The following is a 21,685-nucleotide window of genomic DNA, read 5'->3' as shown; positions in this document are numbered from 1 at the left end:
GTACTCAAAGGTTATTCAAAACCTTTAAAATTCTCAAAGGCTACTGTAATTGGAAAAGGAATGAAAGGGGGAGGGAAGAAAGATGCAGGAAGGTATTCTTACGGGTTCAGGAGAATGTCTGTGCGCAAAAAACTCAAGATGCAGTCCGAATAGCAAAGCAGGTCAATTTTATTAGTTGTGTTAGCAATAAATACATATCAACCCCTGGATGTTGGAGAAGCTGCCAAGCAGGAGATAGAGCACAGCTCCTGAGTGGGAGGGGCAAGAGGGCCTGCATCTTCAGGGTGTCCCCTGATGAAAACAGTGTGCATCATGTCATGCTCTCTCCTCCACCCTTATAACTCCCCCTGAGGAGTAGCCAGTTTCAATATCATCCCACATGGGGCTAGTGCATGAGATGAGGTCACAACGGCCCACGATCACACCTCCATGCCAACAACAGCTTTATCATTCCCCTTTCACAGGATGAATTCCACCGATACATAGTTTCACTTCTGAAGGTTAGTCCCACCAACTAACAATAAGTTCTTCTTCTACATTATCTTGTTGATGTGCACAATCGCAGACCAAATACGTCAGGCCTTAGACCCGTCTTCACTCCCTGGCACAGGTATCTTCCCCATAGGTTGTCTTTCTGAAGATAGAACTTCTGATACCTCATTATGAAGACAGAGCATTACAGAATTATTGTGGTTTAACCTAAAATATGTTACGAGAAGTATTGAACAACTTTCTTTCTTTCATTCACATTCTCATGAAGAGAGGGACGCACACATTCACCTATATATATAAATATATATTCATATATATATATGCCATTAAGACACTGATGGTGATCATTAAGCGCAGTCTTTTAGCAGAGTTCTGATATGAAATATATGCAGGGACAAAATATTCTTTTCCTAAGTGAAAGCATAAAGCTAAGAGTATTGCTTACAGCTTTTGCTCTTTTTCCGGGTGTTCCTCTCACACTGCCTTACAGATATGTAGGACAAAAAGTACTGCCACCCTTTATTTTCAAGTTCACGTTTTTGACTGCCTGCTATTTATATACTCAGTAAACACATTTTCACATCTGAAAAATCTGCTCAAGCACTACAGAATAACTCAGTCTCCCAGACACTTTGCCAGTCATTTTAGTCACAGAAACCAACAGCTCAGTCATGAAAGTCTGCTGTAAAACCCTGATGCTGACAGAAGACAAAGGCTATGGGGAACATTAACAACATAGGAAGGAACAAAAGGAGAATACAAAGTTAACAAATCCTGTGTCTTCACTTGAAATAATTATTATTCCTACTGGATAGGGAACCTACACGATGAACTGGGTTGCAACAATTTATTTCAGTATCTTCAGAACTTAAAGCAACCCACTTAACAGCAGAAATACTTCTTGAAAGATCAAAGTTACTTCCAATGACTCTAAGTCAAAGACCTCTTAACATATTTTTCTTCCTTGAAGCTCCAGAAGATTAAAAAAGTATATTCTTTCTTTGACAGTCAAATTGCTCTACAAGATTAACTTCTTAGTATGTGAGAAATTCCACTGCTAGCAGTAGAGCTTTTAGGAAGAGCAAGACTTGTATAAACCAAGATAGACAGAAGAATCCCTTTGATAAAATGACTTCTTATTCCTAATAAACTCAATCTCAGAGATTATTTTACCAATCTTAAATTTATAGAATTTAGACCTGTGCACAATCACATCCTAAATGCGCAGACAATATTTCACTCTGAAGTTTATTTCTCTATATACTGAAAATTATACAGCCTTTCTAATCTTTAAAGCAGTTGCTATGAAATCAGTATAATTTGATGCTCTAAGGAATTTTAGTATGCTTTTCTTTTTTGTCTACATAAGATACCTTTTAATAAAATTCTGTTAATAGGGAGGTTTAGTTAACCTTTCTGAGTCTTAGTCTCTCTCTCTCTCTCTGCCAATGCTGAGGCAGTCAGGCCAGCCAACTGCATCTCAGGAAGTGGAAGATCCTCACCCCCAACAGGCAGGAGAGCACCTAAGAGACAGGGAGAATGGAGGTAGGTCCCTGCTTGGGATGCCAGGTGAATCCCCTCCCAGCCTACCAAGGGAGCTGTCCCAATACATCTGTTCTTTGCGAGCAGAGAAGGACTAGTGGGTGATATGGTGTCCATGGTGGCCATTTTGAGCACAGGGAGCACAAAATTTATAAAATTCTCAATTCTACATAAAGTAAGGATAGGCATCAGCTGAACTGCCACTTTGGGCTTCTGGCAAACAGATTTTGGCCTTTTCAGGACATGGCCTGGCACAGTCCCTTGGGAATCAATTCTGAAAGGTAAAGAAGTCCAGGAAGGCTGAACATACTTTAAAAAGGAAAATTTTAAAGATACAGAAGCAGGCTTTTCCCCTATGCCTTAAGAAAATCTAGTGGAGAAAAAGACCAGCCTGGCTAAACAGAGAACTTTAGGCTGAAACTCAAGGCTCAGGGGAGAGGAAAAAAGAAAAGAAGAAAAGAAAAGGAAAAAAAAAGTGTATCACTTCTGGAAGGAGGGTCAGATAACTTCGGGGGACTACAAGGATGTTGTAAGGTTACGTAAGGAGAAAAAGTAGAAGAGTCAAAGCTCAATTGGAACCTGGCCTCTGTTATTACAGACAACAAAAGTTTCAATGAAGACATTGCCTGCAAAGTACAGCTATGGAGAGTCTACATCTTTGCTGCTTGCAGACAGTAGTATAGTGTCCAAGGATGACAAAGAGGCTGAGGTATTTAATGCCTCCTTAATCTCAGTCTTTAATACCTAAACCAGTTGTGCTCGGGAAACCCAGCTCCCAGAGATGAAAGTTAGGGAATGGTAAACCAAGTGAAGCCCCCACAATCCAGGAGGAAATGGCTAGCGATCTGCTATGCAAGTTAAACACCCACAAGTCTATGGGCTTGGATAGGATGTACCGGGGAATAATGAGGGAGCTGGTAAAAGAGCTCACCAATCCACTTTCAAACATTTACCAGCAGTCCTGATTATCTGGAGAATTTCCAGTTGACTGGAAAGTAGCAAATATAAGGCCTACCTAAAAGAATTGGAAAGATGATCCAAGGAACCACAGGCCTGTCAAACTAACCTAGGTACCAGGGGAAGTCTTGGAACAGATCATCCTGAGTGTCAGTACACAGAATGTACAGCACAATCAGGACATCAAGCCTGGCCACCATGGGTTTGGGAAAGGCAGGTCCTGCTTGACCAACCTGGTCTCCTTCTATGATCACTGGACCTACTCAGTGGATAAGAGAAAGGCTGTGGATGATGCCTCCCTAGACTTCACTAAGGCATTTCACACCATTTCCCACAGCATTCTCATGGAGAAACTGGCTGCTCATGGCTTGGACAGGTACATTCTTGTACATTCTTTGCTGGGTGAAAAACTGTTCGGATGGCTGAATTCAGGGAGCGATAGTGAATGGTGCTATGTCAAGCTGGTAGCTGGTCACAAGTGGGCTCAGTACTGGGGCCAGTCCTGCTTAATAGGACTAAGGGGCTAAGTGCTGGAATAAGGGGTTAAGTGCTCTCTCAGTTAGTGTGCAGATGACACCACATTGGGTGACAAGTGCTGATCTGTTGGAGGGCAGGAAGGCTCTGCAGAGGAATCTGGACAGGCTGGATCAATGGACTGAGGACAGCAGCCTGAAGTTCAATAAATCAAAGTGCCAGATCCTGAATCTGGGTCACACAAAACCCCTTGCAGAGCTACAGGCTGGGGTCAGAGTGGCTGGAACATGGTGAAGCAGAAAAGAACTTGGAGGTGCTGGTTGACAGTGGCTGAACATGAGCCAGCATGTACCCAGGTGGCCAAGAAGGCCAGTGGCATCCTGGCATGCATCAGAAACAGTGTGGCCAGCAGGACCAGCGCAGCAACCATCCTGCTGGTGATGATCTGGTGAGGCTTCACTTCAAATCCTGTGTTCAGTTTTGGGCCCCTTACTACACAAAAGGCATTGAGGTACTGGAGTGTGTCTAGAGAAGGGCAATGCAGCTGGTGAAAGGGTCTAGAAAGCAAGTCCTATGAGGAGCAGCTGAGGGAGCTGGGGATGTTTATATTGGAGTAGAAGAGGCTCAAGGGGGATCTCACTGCTCTGTACAAATACCTGAAAGAAGGTTTTAGCAAGGTGGGATGTGGCCTCTTCCACCATCTCAAGTGAAAGGATGAAAGGAAATGGCCTTAAGTTGCACCAAGGGAGCTTCAGATTGGACATTAGGAAAAAAAAATTACTGGCAGAATGGCTAGGCATTGGAATGAGTTGCCCAGGAGCATGATGGAGTAAGCATCTCTGGAAGTGTTCACGAGACATCTGGATGTAGCACTTGATATAGTTTAGGGGTGATTATGGTGGTGCTACGTTGACTGTAGAACTACATGATCTTGAAGGTATCTGTCTTCAAACATTGATAATTCTGTAATTGTTGGAATGTGGAGCACTTGAGAGAGATAATTTGATATCTCAGCTACCAGCTTTCCACGCCTCTGTGGAGCAAGGATGCAATTGCCATCTTTGCAGATGGCAAACAATCAAGCTAAAAGAAGCACATGTGTAAAAACCAAGGTTTTTGAACTTAATGAGGATTTATCACTAAAAGTAAACAATTCATCAGCATCTCACAAATAATCCAACTTAGATATTGAAAAGCAGTCTGCATTTTAGATTCTCAACATGCTGCTAACATACCTGAATTTAAAAACAAAAGAAGTTCCTGGTCACCAACATACAACTGTATTTGTAAGAAGTGGGTTGGGAAATAGAAATATTTCATAAAGCATAACGCAGCAGAAAGATAACATGCAAGGTGATTGCCCATGAGAAAAAAGGAAATACATTATTTCATTGAAAGCTACAAAATCAAATCATCTTAAACCTTCAATTTCTTTATCTTCTCTTACTACAAATTTTGTCCTTGTCCCAGAATCACACACAGAAAGAGTAAACCAACAGAAAACTGAAACAGAGGAATATAAAGTGTCCATTTGAAAGGCTACCCTCATTCCAAGATGATGTTGCAAGTAAGCAGAACATCCCCCTTTACATGTATTTAAAAGTTCTCAAATGCTGTGGTGTTGTAATTTATTTCACTGTTAACCTTTTACTAAATAGCTGTCATTTCCCTTTTCAAAAATATATATTCATATGAAAAATTTGGTACTACCCTGCAAATGAAGTTTTATTACTCTGTGAAGGGGCCTTCTTCATGCTCTGAGAAATTTAAGGAGTTGGGGAAAAGTTTGTTTACTACAGAGATGACAGACTTTTTGTCCTTATCTCAAAAATCCACAATAAACCTGCTCATTTTTTGGGGCTACAATTACAAACTGGACAAGTCCAATAAGCTTTGTAAAGTACAAGTGCAAAAAGGCAGCAGTCTTGCCTCTTTAAAAGGAAAAAAAGGCAGCTCACAAAAACAAACAGCAAGATCTCATATACCCCGACTACAACCCTTACATGGCACTATCGAAACTTGTTTTCTAGTTACCAAAAAATACTTTTAATGTCAGAAAGCTGATGGTATTTCCTTAGCTTTCCAAGATAAACACAAGTTTATACAATCAAACTTGTATTATTAGCCAAAGTCGTATTATCAGCCAGTCAGACTCAAATTTCTTAATTTCCATCCAATGAAATTCTGCTAAAGAAATAGAAACAGATGATTTCAAAGTCAAACTAGGACTGAAAGACATAAATCTCTGGGCACTTCAGCTCCCAGCTACACACAGAAGTACTCTAGCAAGAACTCTGTATAGCACTGAAGTCATAACAGCTGATCTTTAGGTGACGACAAAACATTACTTCCAAGGCAAATTCGATTGTAAAATTGTGTATTTTAAGAAAAAAAATATTACGCACAAAAGAATAGTACAGGAAGTGAAGTAGGTAACTTCAAGAGCAAGAAAAAAATCTGGTTTGTGGTTAGATACAGAACCTCATCTCTGATCAAATTTGAGAGACTCTGTGTTAAACATGACACTGAATGTACTTAAGGTGGTTTGAGCAAGCATTAATGAGTTTCACAAGCAAATGTTACTTTGTTAAACATGTTATTTTAAGCTAGCCATGCAGCCTAAATAACTTTGATATTAAACATGCAATCACAGATATCTTAACTATACTGCATGTAGATTGGCACAATTACCTGTGTCAGGCTCATTTAGCTGTGATTAAAGCATACTTCAAAGCCATCCATACATTTTTGCTACTCATACTGATTATGTTACAGCTAATTACCAGTTCAGTGAGACTTTGCCAATTAACTAAATTATCCTCAAAGTTAAGATAGTTTCTTGTATTAGTAAGGTTATTTTTATTGCATTAGCAGTAAGGTTATTTGCTTAACCGAGCCAAAGCAAAACTTAAGTTGTCTTACCACATCATCTGTGAGTGTCTTGATATTTAAGTGCTGTAAATCAAATGGGAAAGCAGTCATGTCAAAATTGATCAGTAAAAAAAAAAAAAGGCTCAGTTATAGTTACTTACTTTAATTCAAAAATCACATTCAAGTTAAACAGTGTTGAATCCTGACACTTGAAATGAACCAAGTTTCTTGGCAAGTTGTACCTTGTTGGTTTACAATGCACAGCAAGTTATAGAGATTTTAAAAATCTTCCATTTGATCCTCCAACAGAATACCAAAAGACTGTGAACAAAGCACAGCTTGAAACAAGTTGTCTTTTATTATATTTCCTAACTAAATTATGCTTTATAGCTAAATAAGCAGATGACCTGTGCAAAATTCAGCTACAAGATGTGTTTTCTCAAGATGGCTGTGGGGACACCAACAATAAATCATCCAGAGATTCCAAACTCAATAGAAGAACACAGAGCTCCTCAAGAGTTCAAAACTATCCATCAAGCTGCAACAACTAAATCCTACTTAACCAGATTTGGAAACTCTTCACCAAGTCAACAATAATTGGCTATCACTCTCTACAGCCTTAAAGGAGGTGATAGCAAGGCAAGGGTCAGTCTCTTCTCCCAGTTAACAAGAAACAGAACAAGAGGAAATGGCATCAAGTTGAACCACTGGAGGTTAGCTTGGATATTAGGAAAAATTTATTCACTGAAAGGGTAGCCAAGCATTGGAGCAGACTGCCCAGAGAAGTGTGGAATCCACATCCCTGGAAGTGTTCAAAAGGCATGCAGAGATGTAACACTTAAGTTTGGCAGTGAAAGTGGTGGTGCTAGGTTAATAATGATGATCTCAAAGGCTTCCAACTTTAATGGTTCTATGATTGTGACCATTACTTCTGACATCTTCTGTGGCTCTTCCCTCAGAATTAAAAAACAATATGTGTTAAGTCAAATATTATCACACAACAGCTCTAGTCTGAATAGTATCCAGAAACTGAGAAAGAAGTATCTGATGAATGATTATGAAGTTAAAAATAAAAGACAAATGAGGTGCAAGGAAACACAGTATTCAGTGAGACACTATATTCTACTAACAAAAAAAAAATTGTTAAAAAAGGTGCTAGGTCACTACTGAACCTTTATGATAATTCCATTCCATGTTCTAATAGGTGAGTATTTGTAATAAATGAAAATAACCATTCCAATACAGCCAAGAGACTGAAGATTTGTATCCCAGTCTTCTCACTGGTGTTCTCCTGCCACAGGGGTAGATCAGACCATTTTGCCTTTTTACCTCACACACTGCCATAGAACTGGGGTTTATTACTTGCTTTTCCCATTCTTCTAATGATCTGCAAAGACAGTGAAAGTGTTAACTGGTGTCATTTGCAAAAGGTCATGACTTTGCATTTAGCAAGGTTTGGTATAATACTTCTATCCTTAAGTGAGCAAAACTGTGAGAGACAACACTAACATATGGTCTGACACTGAAACTAGGTAGAGAAGAACATGAAAATTTATTCCTTTCCCATACAGATGACTTAAATCACTAAGCCTTAAGCAATGCACAAATACCATCATGGAGCTCCTCTAACATGGCAGGAGCTTACATAATCTGCTTAGAATGAAAACCATCTGCATTCTATGCTTTGAGTAGAAATTCAAGATTCCTGTCAAACTCATGTACACTCCACTAAAAAATGCAGGAAAGCAACAACATCAGGTTCATTTCCACTTAAGAACAGATATTGGATGTTTTGCAATTGCTCCATACAAGACACCATCATCATGGAGGTAACCAAGCAATTTCAGATTCAGGTTTTGTTCTTTGAAAAACACAGAAGTTAGTGGGATAGTCCAAGCCAGTATTTTATTTTCCATTTAAGCTGAGAAAATTCAGCAGTGTAATTGACTATGATAACATGTGAAAAGCTTCCCATTTTGTATATCAGAACACCTCACTGACCCAAGTCATCCGAGTAACTAGTGAAAAAAGACTACCACACAACCAATTAAGGACACTAAAACAGTATAACATACTAAACATACAGATATGAGCCTTCGTCTTACTGGATACCTAGAGTATGGAAATCTACAAATATCAGCATTTCTTTCATAAAAAGTTGTGGAGCCTAGTTTGAAGGCAAGTGCTAAAAGCAGGTTCTTAAGTAAGAATCTACTTAACCAGCATCAAATATCAACACTGGTGACATATTTAGAGACTTCATAAAGGAGAAGAAATTCCATGCAAACTACAGCTCTTTCAGCATTCAAAAGGCTGAATGACTTGCTGAAAGACATCTCTAAAGACTTATTTAGTAAACTTTATGTTATAATGCTTCTCAGAGGAGTTGGTTAAAACAGAACTGGGGTTCTCTTTTTCCCCTCTCCCTCACCAAATCCTTCTCTTCTGAGAAGGCTGTAAAAAGTAAAATCAGTTGACAGCTTTACTGGTCTTTTATAGCATTCAAGGATACAGAGATGTGAAACATTACATGTGGTCTTAGCAACAACAACCACAATGAAGAAACTTACCACACTGGATCTTTTCATTGCATTGCATATGGAGGAGTGCTGTGGCTCAAGAACAAGAGCGTATTTTTATTCTTGACAGCCAAAGGAAACAAACATATTTCTAGTAAGGGTACAAATAACTAGACTAGGAGTCAGGTAAATATCAGGTAGAGGCTGGAGAGCTTTATTACCACTGGGACATATTTTTATTTTCAGGCTCAGATATATCAGTTCACAAAAGACATTCTACTCAAGTGAACAGGTTGCCTTAAACACAGGCCCGCAAGTAAATAAATATGACTTAAGTAACATTCCTATAATATTCAGTCACTGCTAAAAACATTAAGTAATTTTACAGAATACTGCTTCACAATGGATGAAAATATTTCTATGCTGTTCTGAGTCTTCCATGAACTACTCCACAATAACAAAACTATTGATTTGAAAGCATAGGAGCTATGTGTTCCTCTGGTCTGTTTATCATGTAGAAAGTAGATATGCAAAACTGAAAAACAAATTATCAATATTTTAAGTATGCTGACATCGTGTTTTCTAGTCAGAGATACATGAAAGTACTAAGAGATTAAAGAATTAAGTAGGACAGTTCAGAAGGAGAGATTTGTCAGTTGCACCTACAGTTAGAAAAGCAGAAATAACACCATTGCTTAGTCTTCAGCTATACAAACACTTTTATAAACTAAATTTTAAAATTGCACTCCTCAGTGTACCTGAGTTTTTAGTCTAGGGACATGGAGGAAGAAGTCATTTTGTTTTGTAATTGAGTAGAAGCAGTTCACTTAAAGCTAAGTCCAATGAGAAAGAAATGCACAGGTATATCATTTTTGAAGAAAGCAAGCAATCTGACAGAATTACGCCTTATGGGAGATAATGTCCCTCCGGCATACTGTTAAATAACCAGTGTCATAAGACAGAGGATATACACTCACATGCAGCATGTGGTACAGTGTTTGTGATGAGCTGGCAAAACTCCAAGGATAGTGAGAGTCTTAAACAGAAGCTGAAAGGTACAGCAGGCTACAAGGACCGAGTTTCACAACACAAGCACAGCAACAAGATGAGTGCTCCGGAGACAGAAAGAGTACTGTGTCTCTTGAAAAGGTCACACATGATGAAGACAGGTGTGAGGCAACTTTCACACCACCCAGCTAAAGGAAGCCAAACACTATTTGGCTTCATATACATTCACGGTAAAGAATCTTATTGTCATACTTATGCCTGAAAACTAGGCAAGAAAACTGTACTCCATAGAATAAGGCCCATAGAGCAGGTATTGTTTTATTCAATGTCAGGAGTGAGTGGGATAGCTCCACCACAAACTCACTCTTCCATTCTTCACACAGTACAAGCTTTTATACTTTTTCTACTTAATGTGCACATTATACTTTCCTAACCTTCACATTGTAACATATTTTCTAATTACATGATTACATAAGCTCTTGTAGCACATGCGTGGTTTCTGAACAAGGTGGTCGTCAGACTCCTGGTGGTCGTTTTGGATGAAGGCTCAGAAGTCTTCCTCGGGCATGAACTTTTCACCTCTGTCTCTGCACATGCTCTATAAGCTTGTCTGCTCAAACAGCTAGTGGTTAGCTTTTTGCAGTTAGCTTGTTCTGCTAAATTTGCTGATTTTTAAAAAGCGCTTCATTCACATACCCTGTTACAAAGTAACTACTTCTTTCCGCATAGCTACAGCTTTTTGTATAGCTCAAGCATTTTCTCATTGCCTCGGCATCAAAAGCAAGGAAGGGAGGAGGGGGAGAACCAGGGAGGGTGATGGGACAACATTATCTTGTTGCCCAGGTATCAATACACAAGATGATGATCTTATATTGCACATCCAAACAGCAGTACATACTTGAAGTTCATCTGCTAGATAGAATGAAATAACTTGAGGGATAGCCTATATAATTACCCCAGTCAAGTCCAGGTAGAGACAGTGAAGCAAAGCAATGACAAATCCTACTTAATTGGATCAACAGTACTAGTCCGATCTTTTGTGTCATTACATCTATTTCCCTGTCTTTACATATGCATATTTATGGACGAAATTCTCTCTGGGTGTGGTACAAGCAGTTCAGGCAAACAGGATCAGAATTCAGGAGAATGACATCTCACACAGGACTCTGATCCCATGTCTTCAGCTTTTCCACCAGCAATACAGGTCAGCGTGGCCTGGAGCCAATGAAGACTAGCCTAGTACAATACTGAGTATAGTCTGCATCATCTAAGAGTTTTGGCACTCCACCAAAAGGGGCAGCATCTACATTCTCCACAAGTGGTCTTTTCACCACGGCAGAAGCAAAAAGTGATGCTGCTCATCTAATTTTCTGAATGAAAGCAGATAGTTTAAGCACAGATTTGTTTGGTACTTAAACTCAGATCATGCCTGGCAAGGATGGCCATTGTTAGTATAACAGAAAGACCAAAAAAATATGATTTTTTAATCATAAATGGAAGTAGAAGACAAGCATAGTGCCATACACCCCTGCCAACATGAGAGGGGTTTTAGGCATACAACATAGCAGGATGTCAGGCAACTAAACAACAATTTCAACATGCAGTCCTCCACCACCTTGAATTACTTCAATTTACAAAAAAAATTAAAACCCCACAGTCCAGATCTTTTGAGATATTCATTTTGCATTTTTTATAGATGAAAACAAAGAAACAAACCCATTTATAACACCCCCTCCAAAACACCATGCACATGCATAGGTTCTTTGATAAATTAAAAAGAGCTTCCAGCCTTCAAGTGGCTATGAGAAAAAAAAATGGAAAAAAGGAGGGCTTAAGCAAGATAAGTTTTAGAAGAGACAGTTAACTTATGCCTGAAAACTGAAACAAGACCAATGAAGACTAGGGATGTTCATATAATCACATAATCCCCTCTGCATCTTTGTAAATTCGAAAGTGAGCAAGAATGCATTGCCATTAATATTATCACCAAAAAAAGATTCAACACTAGTGGGTTTTTTCCCCTAAAGAATATTCTCTAGCAGAAACACAAGCAAAAGACCGAAGCAAGGACTGAAGGAAACCTGTAGACTCAGAGAAAAGTTAATTGGATGATTACAGAAAATGCTATCACTTTAGGATCTCCTTTGTAACAATATTCCCTCAGTAATTTTGCTACCTCAGTTTGAAAATGCAATTTACAAACTGCACAGCATTTCTTGCTTTTAATTTCCAATATACTACTTCAGCATTTAGATAATGGCTTTATCACACACTCTGTCTCTGCCGCTTGAAAAGCAGTCTGAAAAGCAATCGGGAGCAAAACTACCTTAACATGACAGGTTCTACACAATGATATTTTTTAGGCATTGATGAGTTAAACTCAAAATTGGTGCTTACAGGTAAGATCGTATAACAAAGTGCTAGAACACAGCAGTAAAATTTAGTATCATAACCCACAGTGTTAATTCATGCCAACAAAAATAACAGCATGAAGAATTTACAATTTTACAAAGCTGCGATAAAGTGTTTTAGGTAACATCTGTTCAGCAATCATTTCTTTAAAAGACTAATTTAGATTCAAGGTCTTACACTGCAGCGTAACTGCAGCAATAATTCAGTCACTTTGTAATTAAAGATATTGACACAGATTGGTCTTACCTTTCTACTCTATGCCAGAGAAATGGAAGTGCTTTTCCTCTTAACTACATCTTCCTTTGATTTATAGACACTGTTAAATGCAACTGTTAATTTGTCTATTTTTAACAGATTGGTGTAAACAAACCCTTCTTGACTCATAAATTTCATAAAGAACTTAATCAAAAACATAACCTGAAAGTCACTGAAGTCAGGTCAATGGTATACTGAAATTAATAGAAACACCTCTAATTTGAGCTAGAAACTGAAGTTGATCTCTTGAGGACCAATGTCTACAATATGTAGCAACTGTAAAGTGCAGTTGGAAGTCTCATAATATAGCGCTGACTGTAATGTTTTCCAAACATTTCTAAGGTGGGGGGGAGGGAATTAAGGAGAGCAAGCGGCAAACAATTGCTTTCTGCCCCACCCTGACCTAGCAGATTTCAGAAGTTTTTTGCTCAGTCAATGTATACATAGAGAACAGGTGAAATATCTGTCATCCAACTGTAGATTTCCTCTTTTTACAAGGTCCTAAAGCACAAGGGGTTTAGGGATGAGTTTTCAATAAGCTGAAGCACCACAGTACCACAGAAATTCTTTTACCCTTTTAAAAGTCCCACTCCTTTAAAGACTTGGACCTGTTGAGCAAAGTCATACTGGTATGTGCTTCAAAATTAACCATCACTCCTTCAAAAGAAGTATTTAAAATTATTCTGCAAAAGAACGGAGACAACTGAGGTTTAAAATTCATTCACTTCTTCTGAGAAGCTAGTTTATTCAAAAAGAGTCCTTCAAGGCCTCATTTGACAGGGCTAAACAGTTATAGTGGCTGATTCCAATGCCTCTTTCTCCCCCCTTCACCACTCATATATGGTGGGTTTTTAAAAACTGTATTTTCCTCAGTTAAAAAAAGAATTTTCTTTAGAAGGGAGAAAAAAGAGGAGGTGCATGTTAATGATGTCACTTTTGTCAATAAGCAATCCAATTTCACCTCAAGGTTTGTCAGGGAATCAAATTATTTTTCAGATTAGCATATCTGCTATGACAGATCAATATATTGCATTGACTGGAAGGGTCCAACCTGGAACTTCTTTTCAAGCCTCGAACACTGAGAAATATTACATTCACATAATCTGTATTACTTGAGGTCAATAAATCTAACAGCTACTTTAATCTGACAAATGTACACAGATAGAAATTAAACTGAGGTGACATGAGATATGGCACTCTAAGTACCCCAAACAGAGAAAAAGGCATAAACTAAATATAAGACTGGAATACAGTGAGCCCAAAGGCGTGAGAGCCTTTACACATTCGGGCACAAAACTATTTTAACTGTTAAAATTACATTGAAGATGAATTACAGGAAGAGTCAGATGCAAAGCAGTCATTAAGGACATTCTTATCTATCCCTGCTTAAAGAGAAACTGGGCAGGAGAACAGGAAGAGGCCAAAATAAAAAAATTATCAAAATTCACACCTACCTACAAGATTATTGTATACCTTATAAAACTGAATCAGAACCCCAAATTCAACCCCCTTTATTTTCCGTAGCTGTGACCTCAACATCATGACCTTAAAAAAACAGCTGATACCTATATTGAAACATAACCAAAATCACCCTTGCATAGCCTGGGAAGCCTACACATATGCCCAAGAAGCTCACCTGCACCAGAGAAAAGGCATTCTTTCACTGAAAAGATAAGATTTCATCTATGAAAAAAAGCCTCAATGGCTTTTATCACGTATCTATCCACATTCTACTCCCTATAAACTATTGTACTGCCATTTTAACACATGATTAGCAAAACTGAACATGATGGCAACACACTACTTCTGTTTTAGCACACAATTATAGGAAAAAATGAAAACCATTGTGATATCTGCATAAGAACTTGGCAGTTAAAGTATTGGTAGTAAGTAAAACCTCTTGAACCAGAGCTCTTGTCAGTCGCAAACATACAAAGTCCATGTTTCTCACAAAAGGAATAATCCAGCCCTCAACTCATACAGCAACAACAAAAACAACATTCTCCAATATTTTACAGTGGCCAGACCACACAGGTTTCTCCTCACAGATCATATACTAAAGCATGTTGTGAGAGACTGGGAAGATCTGGTGTCACGAGACATTTTGGGGTACGTGTGTGTGGGGCAAGGGGCTGGTTGGGCCTTACCTTGGTGAAGTGATGCCCTGCCCTGCACACACACTCCACTCCTGGGGTATCCCAGCCCTGCACTGGCTGCCACTCTCTGGCACAGAGGAGACAATGCTCCACACCTGGCCTCTGGAGCCCCCAACCCAACTCCTGAGTGGTCAAACAAACAGAAGTCCCACCTGGGGGAAGGACCCTGGAAAGCCAAGGGGTATTTAAAACTGAACACAAGGCAAGCACACATCTTCACCTTACCTCCTCCTGGAAGTTCTATCAGCTGAGCACTGCAGGAACCCAGCAGCTGGTAGCTATACATGTCCTTTTTTTATATCTTTTTTTGTCTTTCTCTCCTTTTTCTTCTAATTCCCTCTTCTTAGAATTTTTGAGTCACTTAAAATCAAAAGGGCTTAAAGTCAAATGGGCTAAGTTAATGCTTTGAGGTGTATTTCATGTTGATTGAATGTTGCACTAAACCTTTTGCCAAAGATGTTTGATTTTCTGAGGTTGCCAGTAAGGTCTTTTGTGATGGTTTGACCTCCTGAGAATATCTTGCTGCTATTTCTCCTGTACATCTAACTCAGAATACAGGAACAATCATGAGCCCTTTTGAAAGCCTTATCAAGTGAGGGGCCATGTCACCTGCCTGACTAAAACACACACGTTCCCAGTGGATAGATACATAGCCACTCAGGAAGCCAAGCAAACAGGTCTTGGTCAGTTTCACTGATGCCCCTTCTAACATGCAGAAAAAGGCACAGGGACATGGTTCAAACAGCAGTCTCTGCAGCCACAATACAAAAAGACTCCAGCAAACAGGAATATTCCAGAGGGAAGCTGTGACCTTCTAGAACAGGTTTGGCCAGCCTGTTTGATACCGTTTATTGGCTAACTTTTTTTGAACCTGTGCACAAGTGCCAGACACTCAAGTACTGAACGTTTCATAAATACACCTTAGAATCAAGAGTCTAATATAAGTGTTATGTATCTTTTTCGTAATTTTGTAACAAATACATTTCAGAGCAGGTGGGATCAGGGACAGCTGAACAAAGATCAACATGCATCACCTAAATATGAGCACTGGGTGCATTTCCTCTGCATGTGGCAGATGCTCCCTGAAAGAAGGTTGGATCCAGATGAGTTCAGCCCCTTCTCCCTGGCAACCAGCAACAGGATAAGAGGACAACAGTCTCAAACTACACCACAGGACGTTTAGGCTGGACATAATGAGGAATTCTTCACAGAAAGGGTGATTAGACATTGGAATGGGCTGCCCTGGAAGGTGGTGGAGTCACTATCCCTGAAAGTATTTAACGAAAGACTCAACACAACACTTAGAGCCATGGTCTAGTTGACATGGTGGTGTTCAGTCGTAGATTAGACTCTGTGGGAACTCAGCGCACTTCTCCTGAGGGCCAGAGCTACCGAGAGAACCCTTGGGGAGCTCGGGAGCCTTGGGATGTTGCAAAAAGTACCTGGTGGCTCAACTTTGACCCTGCAAGAGATGTTCCACCTATATGTGGGGACATAAGAATCACTGGCGTGTAAAAGATATAGAAATAGAACATTTATAAGCTTAAGCACAGTTTTTAAGATTTGGTACAGGGGGGGTTGGAAAAGAACAAGATGGAGGGAGTTAGGCCTGCCACATGGTTCTTCCTCCTTCTTCTTGTCTTCCATTTTCCGGGTGACGTAGGTATTTTTGATAGGTTTATAGTAAAAGTACACTTAGTAATAAAAATTATAAGTATTGGAGACAAAAGATAAATATAGTTTACGTAGACTTTGTTATAAAAAGAGGTGACCGCCCTGTGGGCAGTCAGAGTGCCTTTGGCTGCCTTGCTGGTCAGACCCCGGCTGGGCAGAAAGAAAATTTTTGTAGATAAGAAATAATAAACAACCTTGAAGACCGAACCTGAGAGTCCAGCCTTGTTTTTTGGAGCCCGAAAAGCGAGCCCATCTCACCCTTGTCTGGGCAGAGACAAAAAACAGCCCGAACCCGGACAAGACTCAATGATTCCAGAGGTCTTTTCCAACCCAATTGATTCTGTGGATACAAGGGCTGTAGAATACATGTTGGTCCCAACTCTAATGCTTGGAATTTTCATCATGTCCAAACAAAAACTGGGTATTTCTGGGTATGCTTTGGTTAGAGCACATCTTGCAGACACATTATCTTGTGATAATGTGATCTCGTGATATCTTGCCATCTTGAGTTTCCCAATTTCTTGGTGTGCTAGCCAAAAGCCTATAAAAGCAGGCCTATGGAGGAGAACTTGACTATGTCCTTTAAATTCAAGGACCGTTTTTACACTGTAGAGTTTATATCACTAAAGTTAAAAAAAAAAACACTCAACCCTCCCAAAAACAAACAAACAAAAAAAAACACGTTAAAAAAACCAAACAAAAAAAAAACCAAACTCAAAACAAACACCACAGTCCTATTAGAAGTGACACCGTTCAAGAGCTGGAAGTCTGTTCTATTCCCCTTGCAACCACAGCTGTCCCGCAGCAAGTAAAGGCAATGAACCTTCAGGATGAAGCGCTCGGGAGAGACCTCAACACTTGCTGCCCCCTTTCACACGGGCAAGCAAGAGGCGAGCTGGACTAGGCGGGATCAGCCTGCGAAGCCCAGCTGAACTTGACGGCGCTACGTATTCCCACTCGGTGCCCCGGTCTCGGCGGCCCCAGGCAGTGACTGGCCCCGGAGGGGATGGCGGGGGGGACACGAGGCCGTCACCGCACGGCCGGGCCCCCTGGGCACAGGCCCGCCAGGCCCCGCTTCTCGGGCACCCCCGCCGCGGGACCGGCTCGTACTTACGAATTTGGGCTTCCTGCTGTCCGCCGCCTCCTCGGGGCCCCCGGCGCTCCCGGTCCCCGGCGGGGCCTTCCGACGGAGCCCCTTGTTCTCCCGCCCGCCGCGACCCGGCGGCGAGGACGGGGCGCAGTAACGCGGCCGCGGCGGCTCCATGGCCGCGCACGGGCGAGGAAGGGAGCTGGGCAGGGGGGAGCGCTGCCCGCGATCGGGCCCAGGCCCGGCGGCCCCGGCCGAGCTGGGCGCCTGCGATTAGCGCGGCTTAGCTGGGCTCGGCCAGGCAGGGCGCCGCGGGGGGAGGAGCGGGGCAGAGCGCTAAAGCCGCGGCCTCAGCGCAGCGCAGGATTTAGCCGGGAGAAGCCCCTAATCCCGCCACGCCCGAGCCGCGCGGGGCCGCGCGCTCCCAACGGCCGCGGCTGGCGGAGCGCGGCAACGTCCCCGCCGTCCGAACCGTCCCGCCACCGCCGGCACCGCCCCCGCCCGCCCGCCCCGGCCAATCCGCGCCCGCGAGGAGCGGCGGCGCCTCCCGGTTGGCGGGAGCTGCGCCCGTCCCCGGTGAGTCAGCGGCTCGCGCCGCGCCCCGGCGGACCGCGCGTGCCCCCGCCGGGAACGGGAGCGTCCCGCAGGGCTGGGGTAACGGCGCTTCCCGGGTACGCACAGAGGAAGGGAGAGTTTGTTTCCTTACGGTGCAAATCTTGTCTTCTCTGCATCCTGTCTGCTCGGGATCTGAACACGGGGCGGCTCCCTCGACTGTTTGGCCTAGGATGCCGGTTTCCAACAAGTGGCTTTGTTAAAAACTCCGATTCCACACCTTAAGCCACTGTTTGACCGGTGAAAAGTGGTTCAAGTATTTCTACATGACGTTTTTATATAATTAGAGCTCTGACTTTTATATGTAAATACACATTATTATATAGAATCATCGGGTTTGGAGGAGACCTCTACAATCATCCACTCCAAAAATCCAAACCACCTCTTAAACACCCCAAGGGAAGGTGACTCCATCACCTCCCCAAGCAACCTATTCTTACACTTGCCCATCTGATAGTGAAAATAATTTTCTAATATCTGATCTGAATCTCCCCTGTCTCAGTTTTAGGCCATTTCCTCTGGTCCTGTCACTGCAGCCACAGTAGGGACTGGCCCCCACCTCCATTAGAACCTCTTCTCTGGTAGCTCTAGAGAGCAATACATACATAGATATACATACATTCAAACATACATATATATAGATGTATTTACATATTATTAATACTTCTCATATAGCTTTTATACCAACTTGGTGGTATTGGGTTAAGAAGGCAGAATGACACAGAAGAGACACAGTATCCAAAACAGTGGCAGCGTTTCCATCATCTTCCTGCAGCCGAGTTTCTGTTTTGTGATGGACACAATCTGTATGGAGGAGCTCTTAACTGTGCTGCCAAGGCCAAAAGAACAGGTGTACCTACAGTCTGCATTTGTTTAATGCAATCTGTTGTTTTCCATCACTGAAAGACCTGCAAGACACTGTGGTTTATGGGTAAATACATAAATAGAGATTTCATTATGCTGTAAACTAGCAAATTGCATATGGTTTACAAGGCAATTGAATTCTCATTACTACAATCAATACCTTGCATTTATCTTTATTTTAAATTAAGAGTAGTTAGAATAATGATGCAGACTGGAGACTTATGTAGGGGAAAATCTATTTCCAAATCTCAGTGTTAGGGATCATTAAGAAAATGCTAATACTCAGCATTTATACTTCTAGAGTACTTCCTAAAACAGAAGAATTTCTTTTCTGTCATTCAGTCCTTCACCATGACTTACACAGGCAGTGACCTACAAAATGTAACATCTGCCAGTACACAGAGTTCTAGTGAAACAGCAGAATTCAGCCCCAGATTCAGCCTTTGCAGGGCAAGGAGCTGTGGGGCCATGCAGAGTAGATGCCGTAATTATTTGAATATGTTAAACTGTTTCATCCTTTGGCACCTTTCTATAGATGTTTTGTAAATTTATATTGGAATTCTTTGTGGAGAGTATAATTAGCAGAACAGTGTTTAATGTCATGGTTAATGATTTCCTGGAACATTTGATTAGAAAATTAATCAAGCTATGTGTGCATATGATAAAGCTGTTTAAATGGGCCTCCTAATTGCACTGTGGTAGAACACAATGGCTTGTGCCAATATATCACTTTCAAGGTACTGTGTTGCAATAACAGGGAAACACTGAAGGGAATAATTTATCAGACGGTTTTACTAAGCCAAAAGTAAATGTTAGTACTTTTGATCTATTATTATTATTTTATACTGCCCCTCTTGTGCTCATTAGGTGTTTCACAGAACAAATACACTGTTGCAACAGCTCAGTTTACTAAGATTAATCATGACTGAGGAAAAAAATTGTGAGAAAGAAATGCATCACTAATACTAAAATTGTGCAAAGATTCTACTTAGTCATAGCATGCATATTGTCCGAGGCATGCAAATAGCTTGGCCATTTTGCATTATGTTTGTTCTAGAATGAGAATTTTTCAAATATGAAAGTCTGAGGCAAAGTGCATAAAGTTAACCATGGACATTTGCAGAAGTAGTCATTTAGAGTGATGGATTCATTTAGGCTTTTAACATTCTGTTCCATCTCTCTTTTATTTTTTTTTAAGATACTGTGACTCATGACTTAAAAAAAAAAAAAAAAAAAAAAAAAAAAAAAAAAAAAAGAATACCCTCCTAATATTCATTGTTCCAGAGAGGGAGTTTTTCAAATATATTCCTGTGCAAATTATTTCAAAGCTGGCCTTTGCTGTGTTTAGGCAGTTGTCCACATTTCATTTGTGGACACCTAGTTCTTTCGTATAAGAAGAAGATAAAAGAGTCACTTAACTGTTCTTTCCATGAGGTTCTTCCTTTCAACCTGTCTCAAAAGTTATGAAGGATTTTGTCAGCAAAATTGTTGTTGTTGTTGATTTTGTTGTTGTTTTTACAAAGCAAGTGCACAAGTTTACTTCTACTCTATTGAAGTATGCTATAAGGAAAACCTTCTTAGCTACAGTTCCCGTGGCTTGGCAGAGACAAGCAACTGGCACACATCTTTTCAGGAAAATAGCTTCTTCTTTCTCCCATGGAGAGCCCCAAACAGGCAATTCTAGCCCAAATCCCTAAAACTTGAATAGCTATTTGTAAGTAGTACCAATTGAATATGTATCTTATACCTTTCCTACCATCTTATTCAAAAAGATATGGGATTGTTAACTCAAAATGCCAATAAAAATTACATTAGAAAAACATGGCCTGTCCTCGTGTCTTATAGAGGCAATTGATGCTTGTTTTATCTAAGAAAATCTTTAACAGTTGTATTTTTATATTGAAACAACACTCATTAATATTTTAAATTTATTGCAATGTAATATCCTTAAATGTAACCTGTGGATAAGATCTAACTTAATTTTCACAGCATGGGTGGCTCACAAGACATATTATTTCATCATTAGGATAATGGGAAAATAAAATCTCAAATTGTTCATCTAGTCTAGCCTATTAAGTTTAGTAATGAACATGTCTGTAAGTTTATCATACTAATAAATTAACAAATTTATGTTACAGTTATGAGAAGATTCATACTCTATTCAATTAATAAAGTTTTATTGACAAAAATTTGCTTTAGTTTTATTTCCAGTAAAACAAACAATTATTTTGGCTTTTTTTTCACACTTCTTTAGTCAGTGTCACTGCCAGTGTAGTAGTGTATGTGATCTCTACATTGTGTTTTTAGCATAGACTGGGAAAAATGAAAATTCATAGCTAAAACTGTCCTAGAAGATCATGATAATGAGAAAAAGAAAGGAACTGAAAATTTGCCAACTAATACAACACTTACCTTAAGTTCTTACAAGAGAAAAATGTATTAGGCATTTTCTGATATATGATTATGGTTATGAACTTAGTTGTAAAAGCTTACAGAATTATAAGTCTACTAAAATGTGACAAAAAGGAGTTTTGGTTTTAATAGTTCTTCAGAAAGGATTGAATTTTTCCTTTGCTTAAGCTCATGATCAGGATAACGTCTGTTATGAATCTGTTTAAAGAGATTCTGACAACTGAGTTTCAGCTAAATGCTTGTCGTGGGTAACACAGAATGTTATTATATTCCGTATCTCTCTCTACGCCAAACTTGTTACTGTCTTTCTCAGACCCAGCACAGCAAGAACTGGAATTGCAGGGTAGCTG

At 40.3% G+C, this 21,685-nt stretch overlaps 1 protein-coding gene across 1 annotated transcript in view; it reads right to left on the bottom strand.

The window, feature by feature from the left end:
* Positions 1 to 17,624, bottom strand: part of DIAPH3 (diaphanous related formin 3) — a gene marked incomplete at both ends in the record, with an annotated part of 197,483 nt that extends 179,859 nt beyond the window's left edge. Inside the window, 2 exons of the mRNA XM_084226963.1 lie at positions 6,388 to 6,420; positions 17,475 to 17,624. Coding sequence (XP_084083089.1) covers positions 6,388 to 6,420; positions 17,475 to 17,624 — 183 coding nt within the window. The remainder of the gene's footprint in view (positions 1 to 6,387; positions 6,421 to 17,474) is intronic.
* Between the last annotated feature and the right edge of the window lie 4,061 nt (positions 17,625 to 21,685).

The sequence above is a fragment of the Fringilla coelebs genome, assembly GCF_963513975.1.
Source record: "Fringilla coelebs genome assembly, chromosome: 2".
Classification (NCBI taxonomy): Eukaryota; Metazoa; Chordata; class Aves; order Passeriformes; family Fringillidae; genus Fringilla; species Fringilla coelebs.
This window is presented reverse-complemented; position numbering and strand designations above follow the sequence as displayed.